At 39.4% G+C, this 25,262-nt stretch overlaps 2 protein-coding genes across 4 annotated transcripts; both read left to right on the top strand.

Moving 5' to 3' along the window:
* The first annotated feature begins 69 nt into the window (after positions 1–69).
* Positions 70–1,758, top strand: LOC111844838 (small ribosomal subunit protein eS25). The gene is made up of 5 exons (XM_023813678.2): positions 70–169; positions 720–812; positions 906–1,089; positions 1,383–1,481; positions 1,681–1,758. Exons 1-4 carry the CDS (start codon positions 167–169, stop codon positions 1,475–1,477), a joined length of 375 nt encoding a protein of 124 aa, XP_023669446.1. The 5' UTR covers positions 70–166; the 3' UTR covers positions 1,478–1,481; positions 1,681–1,758.
* A 4,116-nt stretch (positions 1,759–5,874) lies between these two features.
* On the top strand, positions 5,875–24,661 carry sgcg (sarcoglycan, gamma). Of its 3 annotated transcripts, none has more exons than XM_023813771.2 (8): positions 5,875–6,356; positions 15,560–15,751; positions 16,781–16,882; positions 19,506–19,593; positions 20,603–20,722; positions 22,040–22,112; positions 23,381–23,504; positions 23,837–24,661. In XM_023813771.2, the coding sequence occupies exons 2-8, from the start codon at positions 15,560–15,562 to the stop codon at positions 24,002–24,004; spliced, it is 867 nt and encodes a 288-aa protein (XP_023669539.1). In that variant the 5' UTR covers positions 5,875–6,356; the 3' UTR covers positions 24,005–24,661. The 3 variants fall into 3 exon arrangements, with proteins under 3 accessions (XP_023669539.1, XP_023669537.1, XP_023669538.1); XM_023813769.2 differs by lacking the exon at positions 5,875–6,356 and adding an exon at positions 6,898–7,260; XM_023813770.2 differs by lacking the exon at positions 5,875–6,356 and adding an exon at positions 8,950–9,412.
* Positions 24,662–25,262: the final 601 nt, after the last annotated feature.

Below are 25,262 nucleotides of genomic sequence, written 5' to 3'. Positions count from 1 at the left end.
TGTCTTTTTGGATTTGAATGATGGGTTTCTTCCTGTCGCGTAAACTACATTTCCCATATATCCTTACGACGGAGGGCCCTCTAGTTGCCCGGATGTACGGGTTGTCTTGGGGCCACATGCAGGGGTTTAACTTCCTTTCTGTCCGACATCTTGAAGCTGCGGCAACATGGTGAGCTCTGCACATATGCATTTAGTGGAATAAAACTAAATTTGCTGGATAATTAAGTGATTAAATTCTCCCGCCTTGTTCCAAAAGTATTTATTTTTGTTTTCTGAATACCGCGAAAGCGTTTCATAAACGATGTTGGACTTTATGGAAGGCCACATGTTTCGGTTCATGTCAATGCACCGTTCACGTTGCCTGCCGTATGGTACTTGATTGTGTCACCAATAAACGATGTATTGTCTTTTTACTTCTTTGTAGTCCGTAAATACCTTTTAAAACTTGTTTTTTTTAGCTGTTGCTTTTTCATAGTTATTTGCGCATTGTAACTGCTGAGGATAAGTGAACTCTAGTTCTCGGATTCTGGGTTGTGAATAAGTGCACATTTATTTAAAAAATATTTTTTCTTTTTATTTCTTACATTTCGTGATTTTCTTACTTCCCAGTTATCCCTTTTCAGGCTTCTACCGTGAAACTTAGGTTGCGTGTGCTTCTTGGCTTATTATCATTCTCCACTAGGTGAATGTTAGTAATAGGCTTTCTTCTGTTACTGTAGCCTCCCAAAGACGATAAGAAAAAGAAAGACTCTGGAAAGGTCAAGAAGGACAAAGACCCAGTCAACAAGTCTGGAGGCAAAGCAAAGAAGAAGGTAGGTTGACAGTTAATGGTAGTTTGTTTTTGTTGTATGTCTTTAACCGATGAAACCCTTAATCGTCATGTATATGGGCTTTTTCCTAAGTAGAAGTGGTCCAAGGGGAAGGTGAGGGACAAGCTCAACAACCTGGTCCTCTTTGACAAGGCCACCTACGACAAGCTGTGCAAAGAAGTGCCCAACTACAAGCTCATCACGCCCGCTGTCGTTTCTGAAAGGCTAAAGATTCGGGGCTCTCTGGCTAGAGCCGCTCTTCAGGAGCTGCTTGGTAAAGGTAGGACTGAGATATAATTTATTGCTCTGCTTCTGTTTTCAAAGCCTTACTTAACTGTTCATCTCTGTCTGTCGTACTTAACCCCAAAAATGCATTGGATAATACAGGAAGTGTTTGGTTATATATGTGAATGTGTATTGCTTGGTTCAAGACCATGTTCATATAACAGACCGGTTGGCTGTGTTGCTTATTCTTTGTTTGTTCAAATGTGCTTCAGTTTTAGCATTGATGCACTTGAAATTTTCACAGTGTGTCTCCAGCACAGTCCTGACCATTTTGTTTTCTTTATTAAGGCTTGATCAAGTTGGTGTCCAAGCACAGAGCGCAGATCATCTACACACGTAATACCAAGGGTGGCGATGAAGCTGTAGCTGAAAAGGAAGCATAAACAGGTGATTGTGTAATAACTAAATATTGGCCACTTGTTTGCCTCCTGCTTTTGATTACTGCTCTATTCCCAGTTGTTATCATTGTGTGGAAGGAATGTCAGTTATTCCTATATTCTTATTCCTAATGGTCTTAACTCTATCGTAGATGCATTCCAACTGGTAATAATAAATGTACTGATCCTGGCTGTTCTTTGTTTTTCAGGTCATCCTGATGAGATTCCTTTAGTCATAAGATGGGTTTGTAAAATGTAAAGCCAATAAACACAACTTTTGAAACTTGGCTGCTTGGTTTTGAAGTTTTGGATTGCTGTGATTCTGGTGTTAGGGGAAGAAAATGTTGAGTTCACAGCTTGTAGCGCATCTATTCTATGAGTAACGCACATTAGCATAACAGCAGTAAGGTATCGTGGTAAATGCTATGCAATTCGAGGCCCGAGCGCTGCAGATATTCCGGCCTGCCTTCACCTGTGAGCTTCTGTGTGAAGCCTCTGGCCAGTCAGAATCAGTAATTATTTAACTGTTTGGGAGAACTTATGCTGCGTTCCATTTGAAGTCGTAACTTACAAATTCCAAGTTCTTAGTTGGAAATTTCAACTGGAAGGCCCCCTCAGGTCGGAATTATGACTCCTGAACTTGGAGGATCGACACAACCCCAAGCTCAGAATCCAAGATGGCTTTGGCCTTTATAAACAAGTTACAGCTGTAGTATTATACTCTGTATTAGCATGTATGTTTTATTTGTGGCTCATTAAATTGGCTGTACACACAGTACTGTCCAACTTCTGTCTGTGGACGTGTTGCTATGGAGTTTTATATGCCAGACGCCACGTAATGTCATCAACTGATACTGCTAGCAATTAACTGGTCTACAACTGGATTTCTTGCAGTCGGATTCAAGGTGGTCCGCACCAAATGTAAGCGAACGAAGATAAAACTCATTTAAACTGAGGTACCTTAAATCCGACAAGTTGTCCGGCTAAGCAAGAAATCTTGCTTTTTGAAACTGATCCCCCGGTACTGCTAAATGGCTTTCCGACTTGCTGTACTGAAACGCTGTTAATTCATGTGATGTCATTCAGAGTTCTGACCTCCAAGGCAAATGGAGCATAAAAACACAGCCTGGGTTTGGAATCGAGATCCAGAATTGAGTAGCCAGGCTGTAAGTTGTGTACTCTGGGAACGCTGCCTAGTATAAATACTAGTCTGTATGGCATATGCTCTCAACTTCTTCGACACTCTGACTGGTGGAAGTATTACTCTTAATTATTTCTGCTGACACACAGGTTCAAAACACTTATATCTTCTTAGTTCCTTGTCCCCCATAGAAATTTACCATCTATCATTGTCAGGTGTTTTAGGCATTTTCCCTCTCAAATATTAATGTGTGCTAAATTTTACTTTTTGTTTTGAACATAAAACCTGAAAAAAGCTGTTGGCTGTTTTCACACATTTGTTTCACAACTTAGTGCTTGCATGTAACTAATCGCCTCCATACAGCAGAGAGACACTGGCGTGTCTTAAGTGACACAGCATGTCATATATGTAATGGGTCATGTTTAGAATTTAATGTTCTTGCTCAGTAAGTGTGTGTTAAACCTTAAATGCATGACCTGCCTATATAAAATAGTGAATTAGAGTAAATCTAGCCGGTTTTGTAATTTTACAACATCTTCTAGAACAAGTAGTTGCATGAGGGTGAATGTTAATTTAGCTTTGAGAGACATTTAATAGAAGATTTTAAAATTTATTTACACTTAAGGCAGTGTTTCTCCAGATCATCTAGAACCAGGGCTGGAATAACACCTATTATTTAAACCTGTCCTTTAAATGTTTGGGTTGACTGAACACATGGGTTAGAAAACCCAGATTTAAGAGTGGCTTTGTTTAATCCTCTAGAACACAAAGGTCTCAAACTCACTTCCTTGAGTCTGTGTGGATGCAGTCTTTTGCTCCAACCTTCCACTTTGATGAATTAGCTTGGTACTTTTTTTGACGTGCTTTTAAATGTTGCGGCCTGAGCCTCAAGATTACTGTTGCTTTCCAGTGTCTTCAGGAAATGTATGTAAATTATTATTTTTTTAACCGTCATTTGTCTCAACTGTATGGATATATGGGATGACTGTAGGTTAATGGGGTAGAAAAAACCCCAGAAAAACACAGTGAATGAGTCTGCATTTCAGATCCTTTCTTTAGTGATGGATCACTATAGCCTCAAGGCTGTAAGTTGTGCTGAAGATTTTCTAAGTGCAAATCTCTTCTAATGTGTTCTTAACATGAAACTGCTATAGGAGGCTTATCAGGAGGTTTTCCAGTGGACTTTGATCATTTACGTCCAAGGAAGACAAATTCATCTCTTCCTGAACGATATTGCAACTTTGGGAGGAAATTCAGCAAAGATCCACAAGAATGAATTAGTGTTTACACTTCCTCAGGATGAATGGCGATGTAGGAAATTAACATGTATTTTATCTACTACATGCTTTTATTTAAAGCAACACAAGTGAAGCAAAAGCATACAATGAATATAAAGCTTTTAAGGAATGAGCCAGCCGTAAGTGCAGCGGGGCTGAACTTCTGATGAATGGCCAATTGCGCGCGTAAGCAGTTGTAGAAAGAGCGATGCAAAGATTGGGGACCTTAAGTAATCTCGGTTTATCTAGTTAACTGGAGATTATCCTTAGGGAGCATCACCTGTAATCGGTAATATTTTACCAATACTTAATACAAAAAGAACACAAGTCAGAAGCTACCTTGGGGTGTCCTCATAAAATGGAAGCTGCCTTGATTATGATTACATTATTATATGAATAAATGTGCAGATCTGTTCCACTTAAAGTATGTCTTTCATTTGCATAATAGATGGATGTCTATGATTTTCTTTTTTACTTTTGATGAACTGAATTTGTTGTAAAATGAGGTCCAGAAATCCCTGAGTATTATGCCTCTCTACTGATGCAGAGTATAGAAAATACACTGCAAATAGCTCAGATTAAATATTAAAACCGATACTGGGCTTTTTCAGAAGACGCAGTCACGCTGGGGTTCTTGGGCATTTCTTTAGTCTATGGTGAAACACATGTTTTGAAATTCTGGTGGCATGCTTTAGAGGTAGTGCAAATCCTCGAAGACCCTCTCATAGCATCCCTTTAAGGCTCCTTAGGTGTGTTGTATTCAGTTGGATCCAGTGCATTGATTTATAATGAAGTCCGAGAAGTCATTGCAGTATTTGAGTTGAAATCGTGGGGCATGAAACACCGGGTGCCATCCTGGCGGTCGGCCCGCATTTACACGAGGCGCAGTTCAGTGAAAATATTCAAATGCTATAGTTCCCTGCACCACTAGAGGACAGTAGTTGTTGAAGGACGCCTTAAGCGTGAAGACTTGCCATAACATACGTATTGACAATCTGTTTTGTAATTAGACGGCGACTATTCACATATCATACATATTAAACATAGATAAAACTGGAATTAAGTATCGCATATGTTATTTATGTAACTCAAAGCTGGTTCTTCCTCTTAGCATGTTCGAGGTAAACCTTAACCCTGTCATGGACAAACTACATCAGGGGTGTCAAACATACGGCCCGCGGGCCGAATACGGCCCACTATGGTGTCCAATACGGCCCGCGGGATGATTTGAACAATAGTATTAAATATCAAATCTTTTTTATTATCATCATTATTATTAGTAGTAGTAGTATTAAAAAGGAATGAGTGTTAATGAACAGTTCCTGAGGACTTGTTAAATGCAGTTTTACAGAATATAGTGCATTTGTTGTAATTTGATGCACTATGATTAAAAAAAAATAATAATAAATTCGGCCCGCACATGGTCACATTTTCTTCTCATCCGGCCCTCACCCTAAAATGAGTTTGACACCCCTGAACTACATCATATGTGCAAAGGACTTTATAAAAAGTCACACCATTATATTTTTACGAGGTGGATTAAGATCCACATTGCATGGACATAATTTTCAACTTATGCATATTTGATGCGGACACCCGCATGATTTCTGCAATGGATTACACATTTGCTGGAAAAGTGTTCTTTACTCAATTGTGTAATAATTTATTGGGCCTATTTTATTAAATAATAAAATGTTAAGCTTTTTTCCCCTTGAATGATGATCCTCATCTGGAAAATGAATTAAGTTATTCAAAGTAAGTATATTCTAAAGAATAGTTAAAAAAAAAAACATTAGCCAAATATAATAAACTGCATAGGCAGATTATGTGGTATTATGATCTCCGTATGTCACATTCAAGCCCATAAAACAGCACAGACAAACGTCTCGCGAATTCGGACTTCATATGCGTGCGCTGATACCAAGGGGGACAAAGGCCAGCAATGACAGCATAACTTTGTTTTCCCTGCTTATGAGAAGCATTTTGGCAGGAGGATGAGGGACGGTGCTGTTGATCGATGCTGTCAGCTGCTACTTTTGTCACTGCACAGCGTTACCTTGCGCAGAGGATTAAGAAGCAGCCGGCGGATTCGCACTTTGACAGATGCGTAGCCGTTTTCCGCTCAGTTCACCTGGCATTGTGCCTCATTACAGACGACTGTTCTTCGGTATCTCGGCAAAAAGAAAAGTCGACATTTTGCCATTTTAATCGTCTTTTTGTGAATATATGGCTACATTATTGGTAGTTCCAGCAGAAATTTCAAGTGCTTTCAACTAAAATAGATCGATCTGCTTTACTAATTAGTCATTTGGTATATAAATAGCGGTCGTTTTGTAGTAGGCATAGTGTATTTAACAGGAGACATTCCATTGAGTAAGGCAGACCAGTTTAGCTGGCGGAAAATTCATCTGAAACCAATTTACAAGATCTGCTGGTCTCAACGGGATTTTCCACGAGAGAATCGACAGTATGTGAACTCCAAATGCGTGCACGCGCATCGAAGCGCTCGCTCATTCAACTTTCCGTAATAGTAAACTTATGAAATGCTTCTGTCTCTGGGATGTCCTGAAGATGCATATTAGCTGACATTAATGTTAACAGTATAGCTATTGAATTTAAGTCATTCTGCATTCTGTTGGACGCCTCTTAATCATCTTCAGTGTTTTTCGGATATCTTTCTTTGTATTGATGATAATACTGTTATACAGTGTTGATATTCTATTATTTATTGCCTTATTGCAGAAGAGATACTCTGAGAAGCCTCGCTAGCGCCGCTTTTTGAATTTAATCAGTCCCAAAACACAGTGTCTGTAAGAACAGCAATATTTCCAGATTTTTTTTGTAAATACAAGATTTATAGAAATATGACAATATACTGGATGTTGTGCGTGTGTTAACGCAATATGTTTTTCTTTACGAAAAAGAAAAAAACGTAAAAGACAAGGTCAGCCGCTATTCACTCGTATTATAGCAATTACGGTACCTTCATTCCCCTGCCATAAAGCCTTATCCAGTGCGTTTCTGCTAAAGTCATTAGTTATGTCCGCTCTAGTTTCAAGCAAGAGAAGTGTTTCGGTTTAAACAGAAATGTTATGTTAGCTAACACAGGGAAATGATCGAGTCCACATCCGATGGGGTAAAACAAATAACCAGTGACGATTTTTCCTTTTTTAAACCGATGATTAAGACTCCTAGGAATTCATATATTGGAGTACCATTCAAGCGTTTTGTTTCCTTTTTTTGGGAAACTGTTTCCAGTCTTTTTCCTGTAACTTTAATACCGGAAAATCGTTTGGTTCTTGATTAAAAGAACTAATAGAACAAACAACTGCAATTTACGGAAGTATTAGTCTTACAGTCCGAATGGTCAGGTAAGATCGGGTCATGCTTTTAATTAAACTGTCAAAAGTGTTACTTGAATAGTCCACCAAGAATGCAGATTTTCTCGGAATACGTCGGCTTGTTTAACAAGTAATTGAAGTTTTCCAGTCCCCATTGCAGTGTGTAGGACCATGTAATAAAATAAAAAGAATGGAACAAAAGATAATCCCGTTGTAGGCGTACTTAATGACTGTTTTGTTTGTGTATATAGAAGGCTTGTTCTTTAAAGATGCCAGGACAAACACTGCGCCATGGTTTGTACATTAAGATTAATGTAATTTGTCATTTATAATAATTCGGTAGTGAATATTTCATTAGTAATATTACATAATGTTAAGTATTAGTTATGAAAATAGTTCTAACAAAAGGAAATCACACCTTTTAACCAACCATCTGTGAACATTTATCTCAGGAAAAAGATTTTTTTTTCTTCTTGAGCGCTGTGTACCCTCTACCGATGACAAAATACTGGGCTGACGATATTGTTAATTGTTTGTATAGGTTCGAGGTAAAGGGTGTAATACAAAGGTGGGGATTCGTCACTGACTGGCGACTCGACTGGGACTCAAAGTCACAAATTTGATGACTCGACTCAGCAAAACTAATGGAAAGACTTGGACTCGACTTGGACCCCATGACTCGAGAAGCCTTGAGGTTATAGTCTCCCCTCTGGATACCATACCGTTAATTTTATAATTTCGGTCTACATTAATTCTCTGCTCTCTGCATTTCCATTTGACTGAATGAAAGGTCTCCTGAGATAGTTTGTTGGAAAGATGCATCACTCTGTGCATACACACAGACATAAAAACTGTGTGAGGGCATGGTGAATGAGAGTCAGGGTTAGAAGAATAATTGTATTGTGTTTTTTTGTTTTTGAGTAAACATAAGTTGCAAATATGTCAGTGTATTAAAAGGCAATGTTACCCTGTTTCCTCCTACTTTTTAGCTTTAGAAAGTGCACTGTATATATCATAGTGTCCATGCCTATACAAAAAGAAAATATAAAATAAAAATCAAAACAGAGAACAGGAAATTATAGGGGAACCTTTACAGACTTGTCCTATGCTTCAGCTAAAAGAAATGGGTGTATTTTTTAATTTGTTGGACTGCATTTATGAAGATAGAATTTCCTTGCAATTTTTTTGATGCCAGCAACCCCAAATACAATGTCAGCTGCACAATCACTCTAGGAATGTTCCTCCAAAGCAAGTGGCCTTTGATTATGTTCAAAGGAATATTAGAAGTTCTGGATCAGTTGCCATGGTGTTCCTTCTGCTCCTTGGTCAGTCATGCGTCCTCGTAATTATGTTTGCCCCCCCTCCAACCCCTTCAGGATCAGTCTGGTCACGGCAGGTTCTGTTAAATGTTGTGCAGTCTATGGACGTTTCATGCTGCGAAGAACATGATGTGTTTACCTCAGGGGATGCTATTGTGTTGTTGTGATTTGCCAACACTGGAAAATTGGATGCGAAGGTGGAGCAGACTGGTGGACCTGCCCCTTCATGGAGGGCTTGCGTTCCATACAGACGGCACAAATCTGGCTGTTTATGACACGCCCGCATTTACTGACGTTAATTTGGTCACCGTTTTTCTGTTTTTAGAGTCCTTAAAAATAGCTTTTGCCGTCTCACTACTTGCTTATTTGGAGCTCTCCCATTTTTGTGTCGGTAAAACCATAGAGTATGAAGGCATGAAGTAATGGACTGCAGTGCTTCTGAAGTCAAGGCAGTAAGCCTCAAATTAGAAGAGACTTAATGCTTCAGGAATGACTCCATGCTGCTGTGACTCACTTTCAAAATGGGGCTGTGTATTATGTTATTTATAAATTGTGGTGCTGGAAACTTTCTACTACGGGCGACTTTACAAGTCTCTAAGTAAAGGTTCTGTTTGTACTGTCATAGATGGCGTCTATCTTTCTGGATATATAATGGGAGAGGAGACAGAGGACCTACATAAGCGTGGACTGGAAGTAGAGTGGGGGGGGGGGGCTTCTTCCAGTGATTTGCTCAGCCCTGTGCAGGGCTAGATTTATGGCACACAGCTGTTGAACGCCTGACAGACGTCTGAGGACTCGAGTGCGGCCACACGGAAGCTAGCTTTGCCATTGCAGAAGAAGCAGTACTCGGCCAACAAGCAAGGGTAGGCAAGCCAGACTCCGAAAATGCTGACTTGATGCTGCTTTTCAGGCAGTCGGGGTGGCAGATTATAACTCTCGTGCCTGTACTTTGCCGTCAGAGTGCACTTATTTCAAGCCCTTACACTGCGCTGAATGACATTTGACCTGAGTTTTGAATTTAGATTTAGTTTTCTTTTACAATTTTTAAATTTTATTTTCTATTCATTGGTATAATAAGGCATGTAAACAAAATAAGAAATTAAATTATTAGTACTTGGTTTGAATTCATTATTAAATTTTTATGAAATTAAAAAGACTAGAGAATTATGAATTTCTAATGAGATATTGTAGGGACAATACCTCTACATCTGGTAAAATCAAGAATTTTATTGATCGTTTTTGGTTGCCCTTTGGTACAGATTAAAGTGAGTAAGGAATACCAAGCACTATATTTAGGGGGGAGGGGGCATGACAGCAGGGTGAGATTGTGAACAGTGGACTTCAGTGTAGGGGAGTGTGGTGCAGCCATTGGTTCACTGTCCCGACGACCAGCATTTATGTTTTCGAAATGAGGTAATGTTAGGATGCAAAGAGCTGCTCTGACCATGCGGTTTCACTATGGGGCTTCACAAGTCTTTTTATTTAATTTCAGTAAAAGCAGCAACTTGAAACAACAGTGGTGTTGATGATTCTTCCTTCTGACACATATTGAGTTGAGATAAAAAAAATCCATTGAGGTTACCTGAGTTACCTGATTCTGGAGGGGCATCGCAGTGGTAAAACCAAATTTATTGTGATTAGATGTCATAAATAACATCTCAATAAGCACAGAGGCTGGTTTTACCGTGTAGGACACCTAATGAGCATTTAACTTCGTAAAATAAATTAGAAACGGATTCCTCCCCAGGCTTTAAAATCCAATGGCGAGGCTGTTTGAAGAATGTTTATTTGGGTTACTATAGTACATTTGGTTTGTGGCCTGGCTGGAGGGCAGCAACTGGAGCTGTGGATTTTACGGAAATTCGGACTCAAGCTGGTCAAACCCACGTTGATCTGTTGCTATGTACCCGACAATTCCCTGATGCCGTCAGTGCAAGGGGGTGATAGATTGCTGAACAAGCTTGGCTTCTGTGTTGACTACGAAGTGTGAGATTGTGGTAACTTTCATTTATGTGTTTAATAAATATAAATGAATGCTGTAAATGAAATACAGTAATGCTGTTACTAGATCTTACAAAATGGGAATGGTCCCATTTAGGGGAGGAAAAAAACGTATCGATAGCCTGTAAAAAAATCTATCCTGTGACACCTAGAGGTTTGTTCATTAATCTATCTTATAACACACACACACACACACACACATTTTTTTCTATGGGCATAAGTCTAACCTTTACCCATCCCTAACATTAACCATAAGTAACCAAACAAAATGGACAACTTTTGGCATTTTTAGTTTTTTAATTGCAGTCACAGATTTTTTTGTAAAATTGAGATTGTCCTTGTGGGGACCTGAAAAATGAAATCTGGTCCCCACAATGTAATAATTACAAACACGTGCACACACACACACACACAAAATCATGCACTATGGGGAATTTAGAGAGCCCAGTTATGAGTTGAATGAGTGAATGAATCAAAGAAAGTTACATTTATATAGCGCTTTTTCAAACACCCAAAAAGCTTTTACAGAACCAGTGGGGAGCCACTTCAACCACCACTACTATATAGCCCCCACCTGGATGATGCGACAGCAGCCATTCTGCACCAGTACGCTCACCATACAGTAGCTAAAGTGGTGAAGGGGCAGGACAGAATTCACCAGTTAGATATAGGGGATGATTAGGAGGCCAGATTTAATAGTGCCACAGTGGGCAATTTTAGCCAGAATATCGGGGTATGGCCCCCCCAACTCAATTTGGAGTACAGGATGACCCCAGAGAACCTGGAGGGGTACAGTGCAAAACTGGGGGGGGGGGGGGGGGGATGTACAATCTGCCCATATTTGAACCCTCAACCTTGGGGGTGTGAGGCAACAGTGCTGCCCCCTAGATGTTTGTGCACTCATTAAAAAATTCTGATGATAAAGGATTAGAGAATATTTCTCTCTGGGTTTTTGCAAAGCTGCAGTTGATTTCTTAGGTTTATGTGAAGCGTTTTGTCTGCAACACAGTTAAGGCATCTCAAAGTCTACCAGGGTGTTTTTATTTTAACCTTATGCATGTATCTTAATCTAGATTTTTGACACTGTTTTAATAATGATTTTATATTGGTGTGATATAGACTAAATTGCCAGCCTAGCCCTTCAAGGTGGTCCTTATTGTGCCCTCGCGATGTCCACTCACACTAGCGTTTTGGGCTAATGTGTTTTGTGTTATAAAATAGGGGCCATTCATCATTCCTGGGCTGCAGAGCCCGTGTGTCACGGAGCGTGAAAGGGTGGCTCTGGCTCGCTGGAGATACTCAGTATCAATTACTCCAACATATTTGATTCTTGTGTTTGGCTGCACCATTTGAAAATGAGATGTCCGTTTCAGGCAAAGATGTGAATCCTGTGATTCTGATTGGTGTTTGTCTTATGATGCATACAAACTTTCAGTGTAATAATTTAAAAACTCCCTGTTTTCCTTTGGAGAAATATAAGAGTATAGAACAGTGCCAGGTTTATTTGTATGTAATGCACATCCTAGATATTTCCAAGCAAGACATTCTGTAGCCTAAGGGCCAGCAGGGAGGAAGCAGGATTTTAAAGCAAGTTGCACGAGCCCAAAAGGAAAATCTTTTTTTGACTTTGTAACCATTGTGGTTCCATGCAATCCAGAAACTTGTAAATTAATAAGCTAATTCATGCCTGAGAATTCAAGGGCTGATTTCTAGATACAGCAAAAAAAAGCCTGAGCTTCTGTGCATTGGCACATTGCACAACATGCACCATGCATAGCAAAGAATTCAGTAATATGATTATTTGCATCATTTATTTGGAGAAGAGAAACAGCCCTAGTGTTGTTTTAGGAAACACTGCAGGTTTTCCAGTTGTTATTGAGCTGGGTAAAGGCATTTTATGAAACCCATGTCATTTCCTTCTTGACTAATTAGAATAACATTAAGTGAACTCAACAGGAGGCCCAGAAGAACCAGCCATAAATTACAGCTTTCAGAAAACTGCAGCGCTCATTAGAAGTTCTTTTGTCGCTCTGTCAAGTGTAGTTTCTGTGCTGTGTTCAGAGTGGGAATCAGATTTTATGTATTTTTTATTTTGAGTAGCAATCGTTTAATGAAAACCCAATTTATTACTGAAATCCTAACAGGACGAGATGTTCTGAGAGTAGATAGTTTTTGAGAAAGTGGGGTTCTTAGTCAATTGTATAGAGGGAGTCCTTTAAATGAGGAGGAACTGTCCCGACAGCAAAACAGCTATTTATGGTTTTGGAAATGTCATTACAATGTCATTTCAATTTCGTTTAATATAATTTAATTTCATATCATTTGGTAATATCTTTATAAGCCACCTGTTTGTAAGAATATCAAGCGAGTTACAGAAGTCATATGTCAACCACCGTCCCTGACATCTGCTACCATGGTATGATATTGAAATTTATGACATTTTAGTGCATTTTGGGTAAATCTGTATCCAGCCTGTGGTGCTGGATCATAATTCTGATGTTGCAAATCCTTTTGATGAAACTCCCATTTTTAGGTGATCTGACAAGATCTTTGAGAGTCTGATGATTTGGTCAGTAGTACTGAACATGATCATGAAACCACCATATTTCCGATTCCGTTGCATGATAAATGATAATTATTCTTTATACACAACCTTGTCCCTAAGGTAGCTAAGTTTCTTCCCTAAACTAGCCAGTGACTGATATTAGCTAAAAGTCATGTGTTGCGCCTGATTCTGTGGCTCTGCTAGCTTATTATACTTAATTATATGGCTTCTGTATGGTCTGGCTGTTGGAGTTTTGTCTTTAATCGGAGGTGTTAGAAACCAGACTTTTCACTACAATATGAAGAACCTCAAGTGTGTGTGTGTGTGTGTGTGGTCATGTATGTATGGTATTACATGTCCCCACACTGTGATGGAAACCTGTTATTTTGACCATGTGCGGACATTTATTCAGTTCCCACAATGGGAAAATCAATTACATAAAAATCTAAAAACTAAGAATGCCAAAAGTCTTGTTATTGTTATCGTTAAGGGTAGAGCTGGGTAGGCGTTAACATGGTCATTGTTAGGATTAGGGTTATGTCCAAGGAAATGAATGGAGAGTCCCCACAAAGATATAGATACCTAATTGTGTGTGTGTGTGTGTGTGTGTGTGTGTGTGATTATTACATTGTGGGGACCAGATTTCCCCACAACGTGATAAAAACCTGTTACTTTTTACCTTGTGGGGACAACCTCAATTTTATAAAAAAAATCTGTGACTGCAATCAAAAAACTGTACTCATCTCCTAATCATCCCCTGTGTGTTTGCAATTATCACTGTAGCTGTTCTTGAGGCCAATAGCTTATTGTTTGTTACGAGACCACATTTAAAAAATACTGCTGTGGAGTGTATCTTTGTAACATCCACGATGACCATTAAAGATATTTGGTCTTATAATTAAAAAAAATAGAAACAGAGGTAATATGAATATTGTTAGGGGACTTCAGCATGAAAATGACCTTTACTGTTTTTGTGGTGGTATAATTTTGTAAATCATAATGTAGGCATGATATGTTCGGTGGCTTTTGGAGATGGCATTTGAGATATATGTTCAATTCAGTTAAATTTTATTTATATGGCGCATTTTCACAACATTACATTGTTTCAAAGTGCCTTACACTTCCTGGATTGAATAATCCTGTAGAGGACATACCATGTTTGTCTGACAGCTCACTGGAGAGCTCTCTAAAGGTGAATAATGTGCTTGTGGTTGGGATGGATGTCCCACTGACTAGGAGGATAGATATTAATTGGTTCCTAATTGAGGCGATACACTGCCCAAATAATCTCTTCAAATAAAGCAATTAAGGGCTCAGTTTGGGAGAGGACCAGGGTGCACTGTTGCTCATTGTGCCGTAGATCTTTGCTGTGGCGTCCTGCCAGCTGTCAGAGAAAAGGTATCAGATGCACTTTGGTTTCCATGGTGACTATACAACATGGGGATGGAAGAGAAGTTTTTTTTTCTTAGGGCTGCAAAAAAAGTATTTTTTCTGGGGAGGAAATTCGTTAAGGCAACAAAGCAATTAAAACGGACTGGCGTGTCAGGGGTAAAAGAGGTCAACAGCACATTAACTCTCGGGACAACCAATGAGTTTGTGGTCAAGGATATTGGGGAAGGGAGAGAAAAACAAACTCCTTCCTGGGACAGCTTTAGGCCCCAAGCCAATACAGATGCTATGCTATGACACTGTTGAATTCTCCAATCTGATTGGTCAGAAGGGTATTAATCGATTTTCTATAGTGGGAGCCAGGCAAATCACAGTATAAAATTGATAGGCTAATAAAACCTTATATTTGAATCAATGTATATTTAATGTATATAGTGTACTGATTATGCTTTTGTTGTATTCTGTAGCAAGGTGCTTAATCAGAGTTTGGACAATACAAAGCCAGTTTGGGTCTAAGTGTAGCGTCTGCTTTTTTGATTTTGGTCAATGGGGGGTGTTGAAGTGAGTAAAAGATGCCTGTGTACTTGAGTGGATTCTCTGTGTTGGTTGAGCCAATTTTCAAAATGTATTAAATCCATCTAGGTGTCAACAACATCGAGGTGTCGCCTTATTGTATGTAGCTTCTGGAAATGAATCACATTTCAGACTAAGTTCTTCATCGCTTATTCTCTAATGCATTGTACACTGTGTACAACTGTGCACAAAAAAATCTGTGAGCATGTTATAATTTCAGCATTCAGTTTGAGTGATCATTTGTTCTACAAAAGCAGTATAAGGTATACTATTCATTTGTGAATGTGCTTGTGAAGCAGTTGCTTGGAAGAGGTGCTGCAGGCCGGGGCTCGAACCAGCAATATTCCAGGCACAGGAAGCCCACGGAGCTATTGATCACCCCTTAGAGTTTTTTTAATGACATGTCGCTGTACTTTTTAGGATAAAAGCATTGATTGAGCACACAAATAATATCTAGCGAGGGTTTAGCCTTTCTGACGTGCCGCCTTTTCCTGCACTGTAGATGGTCCGACAGGAGTACCTGTCCATGTCGCAGGGCGGCGCCGTCCCGAGTACCAGCTCCGACATCTACAAGATTGGCATCTACGGGTGGAGGAAGCGCTGCCTCTATCTCTTCGTGCTGGTCTTACTGGCCGTCCTGGTTGTGAACCTGGCACTGGCCATCTGGATTCTCCGAGTCATGTGGTTCAACTCTGTACGCAAGTGTTCAAGGAGAAGCACCCCCCGGAGCTTACGGCATGCGTTTGCATGTACACAAATACACGCACACACGAACACACGCAACAAGCGAAGAAAGTAGGACAGGAGATGTAGTGCTAAGCAAAAGGTTCCCCGTCGTACTTGGCTATTTTATCAAGATACTCAACTTGCCATATTTCATTAAAAAAAAAAATCAAACCATACAAAAGAAAAAAGGAGTCAATCTGTGAACTTCTTTTAAACAACAAATCACAACTGTAATTATCACTTTTTTGGATCATACTAACTGATGCTTAGAAACAACAGTGCATGTCTTGTTCTGTTTTTTACTCAGAATGACATCATTTGGTATTCGGACACGTAGGTTCTAGCATCTGGAATGCTCGATTGCAAAACGATACTTTTTAACAAATGATAATATGTACCGACTTCTCGCGGTGTTCTGTCTGAGCTGTCATTCCTAAAGAGGGCCGATTCTGGTCAATCTCAGCGGGGTTGGCTGCTTATCTTAGACACAGCTACTCGAAACGCTGCTGCTACCAGGCCAGGTCCGCCATCTCTAGTTACTATTTCTTCTGTCACAAAGCCCATGACAGGTATTTGGTCAGTCAAACCCAAATCTGCTGACCTGTGTCTCAGAACCACCCCAGTCTGTGGATTTCTTTAAATCAGTGTGTTGCTTTTGTGCAGTGTAACTCTCATAGTTGGGTTGCGATACAAGAAAGACTTAAAAATAATTTTAAAGATTTCATCATTTAGAATAAGACTAACAGGACTACAATCTTAATTAGGTAATATGTTTCATCCTCGCACTCTGCATGTGCAGCAAATTGGCCTCAGTAATCTGCACATTCATAATAAAATATAAGGAACACACTATCATTTGTTTGTTTGTTTGTATGTTTGTTTGTTTGTTTTGTATTTCCGACGCTCCTGGGCAGGAGCGCTCTGCCTGCAGGATAATTGAGGTGATTAGCCATTTCTCTTTACGCCATTTCTTTCCCCTCTTTACTGTTATTTTTAGGAAGGGATGGGGCTGTTACAAGTGACAGCAGATGGTGTAAGACTGGAGGGTGAATCTGAATTTCTGTTTCCACTCTATGCCCAGGAGATTCACTCAAGAGAGGTAAGCTATCTTCTTGGAGCTTTTGTCTCATTAACCTGCCAAAGGCTGCTTTTTAGCACATTAAAGCTTAATAAAAGTCTTCACCGATTCGGTTGAGCTCTCTGGGATCCATAACCAGTCGGGTTACAGGTGGACTGCACTGTTTCTTGAATTATACCTCATTCCCTGCAATCTCAGTGTAATTGCATTTCTGTGTGTGTGTGTGTGGATTTTTTTATTGCATGTCTAATAGGTTGGTTATTTTAATATGCTTCAGTTTAGCATCTAGGATATTATGCTAAGTAGCATTGACTTTGATCATCTCTGTTAAAATGCTGCAGGCAGTGTTTCCGTCTTCTGCTAGCTGGTACGGGGTAACCAATCAGCAGTCATTATTGTTTTGACCTTTGAGTGTTATGTGTTTTCTGCTTGTTTGAATTGCCTTTTTGTTTCCTGTATATTCAGTACTGTGCAAAAGGCTTAGGCAGGCAACTGAGGTTTAAATGATCTTCAGGTTGATGTGAAATGATGATATTATGTCTGTAAAAATGCGTTAGCTGGACCATTTGAAAACCTCTGCAAAAGTCACCCAGTACTTGCAGTGAACATCCTATACACCTATGTATTTTTTGACTGGACCAATTGCACGCCTCATATGACTAATTAATACCTCACAGAGTTTTAAAAATGAATTAAATAAATTAATTGAGCTGGTTGTGAAATGTCATGAGTACACAGAATGGCTGCAGTGCCCTTGTGTAGCCATCCATGTAGTTATCCATGTAGCCATCCATGTAGTTATCCATGTAGCTATCCATGTAGTTATCCATGTAGCTATCCATGTAGTTATCCATGTAGCTATCCATGCAGTTATCCATGTAGCCATCCATGTAGTTATCCATGTAGCTATCCATGTAGTTATCCATGTAGCTATCCATGCAGTTATCCATGTAGCCATCCATGTAGTTATCCATGTAGCTATCCATGTAGTTATCCATGTAGCTATCCATGTAGTTATCCATGTAGCTATCCATGTAGTTATCCATGTAGCTATCCATGTAGTTATCCATGTAGCTATCCATGTAGCTATCCATGTAGTTATCCAACAAGATATCAGTAACTTTTTGGCTGAACAGAAGAAATTTCTTTTCGCTTTTATTGGGTTACAATTAATTTGCATAAATAAGTTTTAATTTTCTGATTTAAATTTAATTCTTTGTTGGCCCAGTCTTTGTTGATTCAAATATTATGTAACCATGCAGTTTTTTTTCTCCAGAAGTCTCTTATTTATGTAATTCATCCTTTATTTTTATGTTGTCATGGCAAAATTATCAAGTGGTTAAAAAGCTACCACTCATAACTCGGGTCATTCCTCAAGTTCACCTGTCATATTTGTGCTTTAGTAGCTCATAATTTGTCTTCCTTTTAAAACTAAATGACACTATAATTTACTGTATCCAGTAATTTAAAATAAAGTCAGATAATACATACAGCTGTGAAATTTATGACCAATATTCTTGATTACAATGATTAAAGATCGGTCCACTTAATCCTGGTCTCACCATAAACTGTGTTTCATTATAATCTTATTGTAGAACAGGAAACTACCCCAGTATATGTGTCAATATCTGTGCCTCGTCAAGAAGACCGAATGTATTTACTGTTGCGAGCTCATGGTGGTTTGGATGGAACAGCTGACGGTTTCACCGGAAGTCCCGCCTTTATTATACTGACCAGTGCCAAGGATTCTCACGTAACGGTTACGCAGACAGAGGGAGACGGCTACACAGACAGAGGGAGACGGCTACGTGCATAACACGCACATTTGGGGTGACTCATTAACGAAACACATGCACTTTGCAAATGGTCGATACGCAGCGCGACACATAAGCATAACATACGTACATAACGACAACATAAAATACGTGGAATACACAGGGACACACATTGTCACACACATTATAACACACTAACGGCCAGTAACCTGCTAATTAAACCCCAACTGTCCGTCCCCGCGGCATCACAAAATGACATGCTAATGAGATCATGATAAATGACAGCCATGCTCAGTAAAGATTTTGTCCCCTTTCCTTGTACTGTCTAGTTCAGTTTTTACATCTGTATTGTACCACAGAAAAACGATTTACTCTTGATTACAGCTGACTTGTAATTTATTCCGTCTTGTTTTCAGATTAATTCCACCACTCTTATACTTTGAATTTATGCATTACTTTTGAGTGTGGGATTCAGATCATTTTTTCTTTAGTGCCATTATGGATCTGAAAGCTTGCTAACCCTCCGTTAATATATTTAGTTGCCTTTGGCCTTATGTCAGCCTTGAAAAAATAGCATCTTCTGTCTATGCAACGGCAAAGGAGTTTTCCAGGGAAATGTCAGAGATCATTCCTAAGTTTCTTTGCATCAACAGGCCATTTTTCTTTCTTTTCCTTCAGATGAAATTCCTTATATCAGTAAGTCTATCTATCCTAAGAAACGGCTGTGTTTCAGATTACGAGGTGGCTGCTTATCAGAAACATTCACCATAATCTGCTCCTCTTTTTAAATCCACATGAATACAGAGACTCGGCTGAAGGGCAGTGTTTTAAACATCACATTTCTTTTCCTCAATGCTCATCATCTGCAGGATTCGTCTCTTCTTCTGCACTCATCTCAGAATGTCACCCTCAATGTCCGTAATGACAACGGAGATGTGAGCGGCAGACTGACTGTAGGTGAGCAGGCTTTTACACTCTGGCCTTATGTTACCTTGTTTACTGCAGCTCTGTATTCTAACACTTTTAGAAAGATTTAAAAGGCTCTATCACAAAAGACCTGAACAGCATTCATCCGCATTTTATGTGGACTATCTGCCTTTCAAAGCAGACTCAGGTATGTTCAGAGACAACAGCACCGTGACAGTGCATGGGAACAAATTCTGAATGCACTGGCCAAACATCAGTCTACTAGCTAGTCAAAATATACAAATTATACTTTCTAGTATAACCGTACAAGCAAAAGCCAGCCTCAGTAATAGCAAAAATACCTCTAATATAAATTGATTTCCTTTTATTTAGCATAATTTCCAGTGAAATCATTTAGCTGAATTCCCTTTTGCCAAAAGTAACTTGCATTCATCACTTCAAAACCCAGAAGTCCATTGAAGCTGTTATTTTGTTCCTTTTAATCTGTGGACTATGGGTTTTGCAAAAAAAAAAAAAGGAATGCAATTAGGGAGAGGACAGCTGGAAAAATATTATTTGATTATTTCATTTATTATGCATCCTTCATCATTGCACTATGTGGGATGTTAGATCTATTTATTTGGCCTGTCTTTGAATAAAGCTTAAAGGCATTAGTTGATAACTCCCCTTAACGAAAACAAAGATGGATCAGTTTCCCATGATGCTCAGCAGGATTTTTATTACTTTTAACAGAACAGTTTTAAAGGAGACCTATCATGCTCATTTTCACTGCTCATAATTTTGTTTTTGAATGCCTACTATGATAGATTTATACGCTTAGATGTTCCAAAACACATTATTTATCTTATACTGTACATCTCTATTCACACTCTGTCTGAAACGCTCTGTTAGAGATTTAAAGTCCCACCCCTGATGGATTTTAAGACTGATACAGTGGCACAACCCATGCTTAACATCGAACTAACACACGACAAGCGGAACTTTAAGGCTTGAAACTGAGGAGCTATTTGAGGGCTTTCACTGGCTTCTTTCCATTTAGGGCCTGGAATGGTGAAGGTACAGGAGGAGAGCTTTGAGGTCACCTCGGACAAAGGCGACATGCTGTTCTCCGCTGATGGGAACAAGGTGGCTCTGGGGGTGGAGAAGTTGCGTGTCACGGGTATGTATCACGTTCATGTTTCTAAAGAAGTAACTTGCTAGAAAGTGGATTAGCTACATACTGACTTCACCGAGATGGTGAAACATTTAAATGATCACGTGGTGGTGGGGAGGATCCAGCAATAGAGATGTTTCGTTCAAAGAAATATGAATAAATACTCTACTAGTGCATTTTAACAAATAACGAGTAATAGAAATATTGTAGAAATGTACTCAAAGTGTTGTTTTAGTTTTTTCTAACTTTGGTTAAATAGTTGGTTTTCCTTTGTCCAAACCCTCCCCCAATGCAGCTTTTCTGGCTTGTTTGAGTCTAAATTAAAAGAGGAATAAAAAGTGGGCTGTTGTGCTTGTGGGCGGATGTGATGTTACATGACCTTGGTGTCTTGGTTTATCGTACCTGCATGGCCGCTGTCCGCTCAGTGTTTCTGGTGAACCCTGGCTAACGGAGGTAACTCAGTTTGTGTGCTGTTTGAATCTGCTTATGGGTGGTGGTCAGTGGCTATCCCACCTGTGCAGTGGGGCTTGGTGGGGGGGCATTCGAATGGACATGGCAGTGAGCTCCAGACAACATAGTTTATTGGCATTAAAAGCCAATAAACTATTTTCCTGATTTCAAAAATATTTCTGTTTAAATAGACCAAGCAAGAATAAGAATAAGAATCTTTATTGTCATTGTCACTTGACAACGAAATTGAGAATGTGCAGGCATAAGAATGATTAAAGAATATATTACAAAATATACAAAATTGCACTAACTATACAATTGCACTGACTATACAAATTGCACTGGATACACAAATTGCACTTATGAAATATAAAAATTAACAGTTCTGTTTTGAGTTTAAGGCCATGATTGCTTTCGGATAAAAACTGTTTTTTACGCAGTTTGTCCTGATTTTCATTGTTCTGTATCAAATGCAAACAAATGCATGTGGGTACTTTGTCACCTCTTTCATTCTTATTGTTATACAATTGCTCTGTAGTTATGACTGAAAACAAACTGAGCCCTGGGTAAAAGCCGTACTGCTAGCTTTCCAATCCATTCCCACTTACACAACATCCCCAGCTGTTTCCACTTGGCAAAGCAGATGCATACACCTATTCCGGCTGACTTTATTTCAACCTCGTACCGATAGTCATCTTCTGGCATATTTGAATGAGAATGGACAAACCCCAATACAAAAAAATTTCAATGCCAGTATTTGTTTCCACGATGTGTTAGCACATTAGCCTCCCAGATCCACCTGTGCTGCAGAAGCACTGATACCATTGTGGTTTAAATGCTTACAGGATGTTGAAGGGTGTTCATGTCTTTCAGGACCAGAAGGTGCTCTATTTCAGCATTCTGTAGAAACCCCACTGGTCAAAAGTGATCCCTTAAAAGACTTGAGGTAAGTACAAATTTTGCTGCATGGTGGAACCAACGCCTAATCTACCTTGCCTCAGCTGTTGGCACATTCATTCCCATCAGGTTTCCCATGTTTGTGGAGAGTTCTGCAAGCTCTTTGTAAGGTTCATGTTTACCTTCAAGCCATAATATAAAGTTATATTATTAGATATTCAAACAGCAGGCTGCAGGTTGCACAGCGGACCCCATGAGAATGTGTGCTGTGCTAACCAGCTTTAGGAACTGTGTAGAGTCTAGGTAGCCTGAAGCTAAATTAAGTGATTCTATGTTTAGACCAATCTTCCAAACAGAAGGGGTTAGGTTCACCATCATGCCTAAGATGGTTTCCCTTATAGCTCAGACTCAAGTCTCCATCATGGCATGTATGGGTAACTAGCCCAAGTATTGATGCTGGTTTGCTTAATAATCACATGACAAAACATGGGCATTGGTCACTCAAGGATAGAACTTGTAGTTATACAGTCCTAGTCAATAGTCTGGACACACCACTGAAAATCTACTGTCAGTCCCCAACCTGACCCCATATAGAGCTGGTTTGGGATGTTTGATCACGAGCAAGGCAACTAACTTGTGCCCAGAACTTGTGGAAACTCCTTCAACACTGTTGGAGAAGCATTCCGGATGGCTACATCTGGAAGCTGGTTGAAAGAATACCAAGAGTCTGCAAAGCTGTTATCGAAGCAAAAAGAGGCATTCTGAAGTAGCTAAAATTTGAGAACATTGTGAAATGTTGAAAGTGTCTTTTAGTCGATGCAATATTTGTATAACTTCATCACCTTGAGGCCTTTTACTATAAGGTGAATAACAAAATAAACAAATTAATTAAAAGCAGGTAGGTCCAGACTTTTGTCTGATACTGTTCATGTAGATTTTATAGGGCCTCATCCATTTTTCAGCTCATTTATTTCATAAAGCATTTAGCTTTCATAAATGTTTTTAATAAATAGAAAACATTTTTTGTATCCTGCCGTTTTTTTTCACCTGTATATATTTTTCAGTTGAGCATTAAAAACGTAGCTAGTTGCTGCCACCTGGTGGCTGGTTCTTAAAACAATATGGCAAATCACCAGCACTTCCCTTGAAACCCTGCCCCTCCAGATGCCTCATCAGTTGGTTTGGCGCTTTTGGTACCGGAACTTTTGGTACTGGTATTCGAATGGAAGTCAATGGAAAAGCGAAAGCACCAAAAGTACGAAACTTGGTGCAGTGGAAAAGCACCTATTGACTGAGACCCTCTGTTTCTGACTACAGGCTGGAGTCGCCCACCAGGTCTTTAAGGATGGATGCTCCCAAAGGTGTCCACATCAAAGCAGCAGGGGGCAACACTGAAGCTGCATCCAACCTTGACATTATCCTGCACACAAGTGAAGGAATGGTGGGATAAATGCTCACTGGTCCTTTCCGATTCACCACTGCACAGAAAAGAGCTCATAAAACCTTAAATTTGCAGTTATTGATTTACAGTTTTTAAGGAAATCGTCTCGAGCATGTCGTCATATTATTAAATATTAAAAATAATAATAATAATTAAATTTTGTAACTTAAAAATGTTCCATATTTTCCTGCTTCATCTGAAGCAAGCTTCATCTGAAGCAAGCTTCATCTGAAGCAAGCTTCATCATGCATGCTGTCACTATGGATTTTAATACACAGAACCTTTTGACGCACAAACGCTTGTGCTGACACAATTTCGCTTTCTCCCCGCAGCTGATCCTCGATGCAGAAACAGTACGGCTGCCCAAGCTGCCCAAGGGCGTTGGAGGTTTGCCAAGGGTTACCAACACAGTTTATGAGGTGTGCGTCTGCCCCAGCGGCAAACTGTATTTCACCTGGGCTGCTTTAACCTCAACGTGCTATGACAGGCAGGACTGCTAGAGGCCCTCCAGGCCTGCAGGTGGCGTATGCTATTTGGAAGGATTCTTACCTTGTCTGTTTAATCAGTATTACATTATTTAATTGCATTGCAGATTTTTTTCTTGCAGCTGATACTGTATGTACACTATACCCATTTATTACACTGTAGATAATTAGAATGGATGCATATATTATGTTAAATCAGAGAAATCAAAACTGGCACACTTACTCGTTCTTGAGAAAAAGTCCTAGTTCTAGTGTGACTCCACTGGTAACATGACATTTGTCAGATATGGAGAATGAACTGGAAAAAATATAATTCACACAATTTTTTTCCACAAATGAGTGTGACACTTTTATAAAACTGTTTATGTGGTTTACTTTGTTGTTTTTTGTATATAATTTATGAGAGCTGGGCAATGAAGGGCTGGTAACAGCTTGCATTCTATGCAATGTTTTTAAAGAGTAATAATGCAAGTATCTCCTGGCCTTTCATTTCAAGTTTAATCTGCAAATATACTCAAGTCGTGTGTATGTAGGTGTTCTGGCTAAGAACAGAATATACTGCCACAGGGAAGGTTTGTCACTGTAGATTCAGAATAATATTTCAGATTTGTAAAGTGAAAATGTTTGGATTTTTGGTGGGCTGAATGAATAAAACCTGCTTTAACTATGAAATTGTTTGGTAGTAGGTATGCATATGGCTGCTCATCTCACCTGTGCTGCTGCTACCGTCAAACACGTTTCTGTATTCCTAGTCAGTCCAACACGTTTCTGTATTCCTAGTCAGTCAGTTGTCATCTGTATTTTCTCAGGTACTTGTGAGTTAAACTGGTGGTTCAATATGTGTCTACACTTTGCTATTTACTAAACGCATATAAAGAAAAATCTTAAAATAATTTTTAATAAATCCATGTGGTGTTGTTTATAATCCTAAGTGGATAATGTTTTGAAATTGAAATATAGCTATACAGTTGTATACATAGACATTGCATGCTCCGAGGATCTAGATTTGCAATTTTATGTTTTACGCCAAGAATGTTTGGTATTTACTTATTAGCAGTTATTACTGCTTCAGCTGCATTTATATTAATGGGGTGGCACAGTGGTTAGCACTGTTGCTCACACCTCTGGGACCTGGGTTCGAGTCTCTGCCATGGTTCCATGTGTGTGGAGTTAGCATGTTCTCCCTGTGTTGTCATGGGGTTTCCTCTGGTTACTCTGGTCCCCCCCCAGTGGAGTTGCTAAATTGCCCATTGGTGTGTGTGAATGTGCCCCT

This window comes from Paramormyrops kingsleyae, chromosome 17 (assembly GCF_048594095.1).
Source record: "Paramormyrops kingsleyae isolate MSU_618 chromosome 17, PKINGS_0.4, whole genome shotgun sequence".
In the NCBI taxonomy this organism is placed as follows: domain Eukaryota; kingdom Metazoa; phylum Chordata; class Actinopteri; order Osteoglossiformes; family Mormyridae; genus Paramormyrops; species Paramormyrops kingsleyae.
Note: the sequence above shows the minus strand (reverse complement) of the source record. Positions and strands in the feature narration are given on the sequence as shown.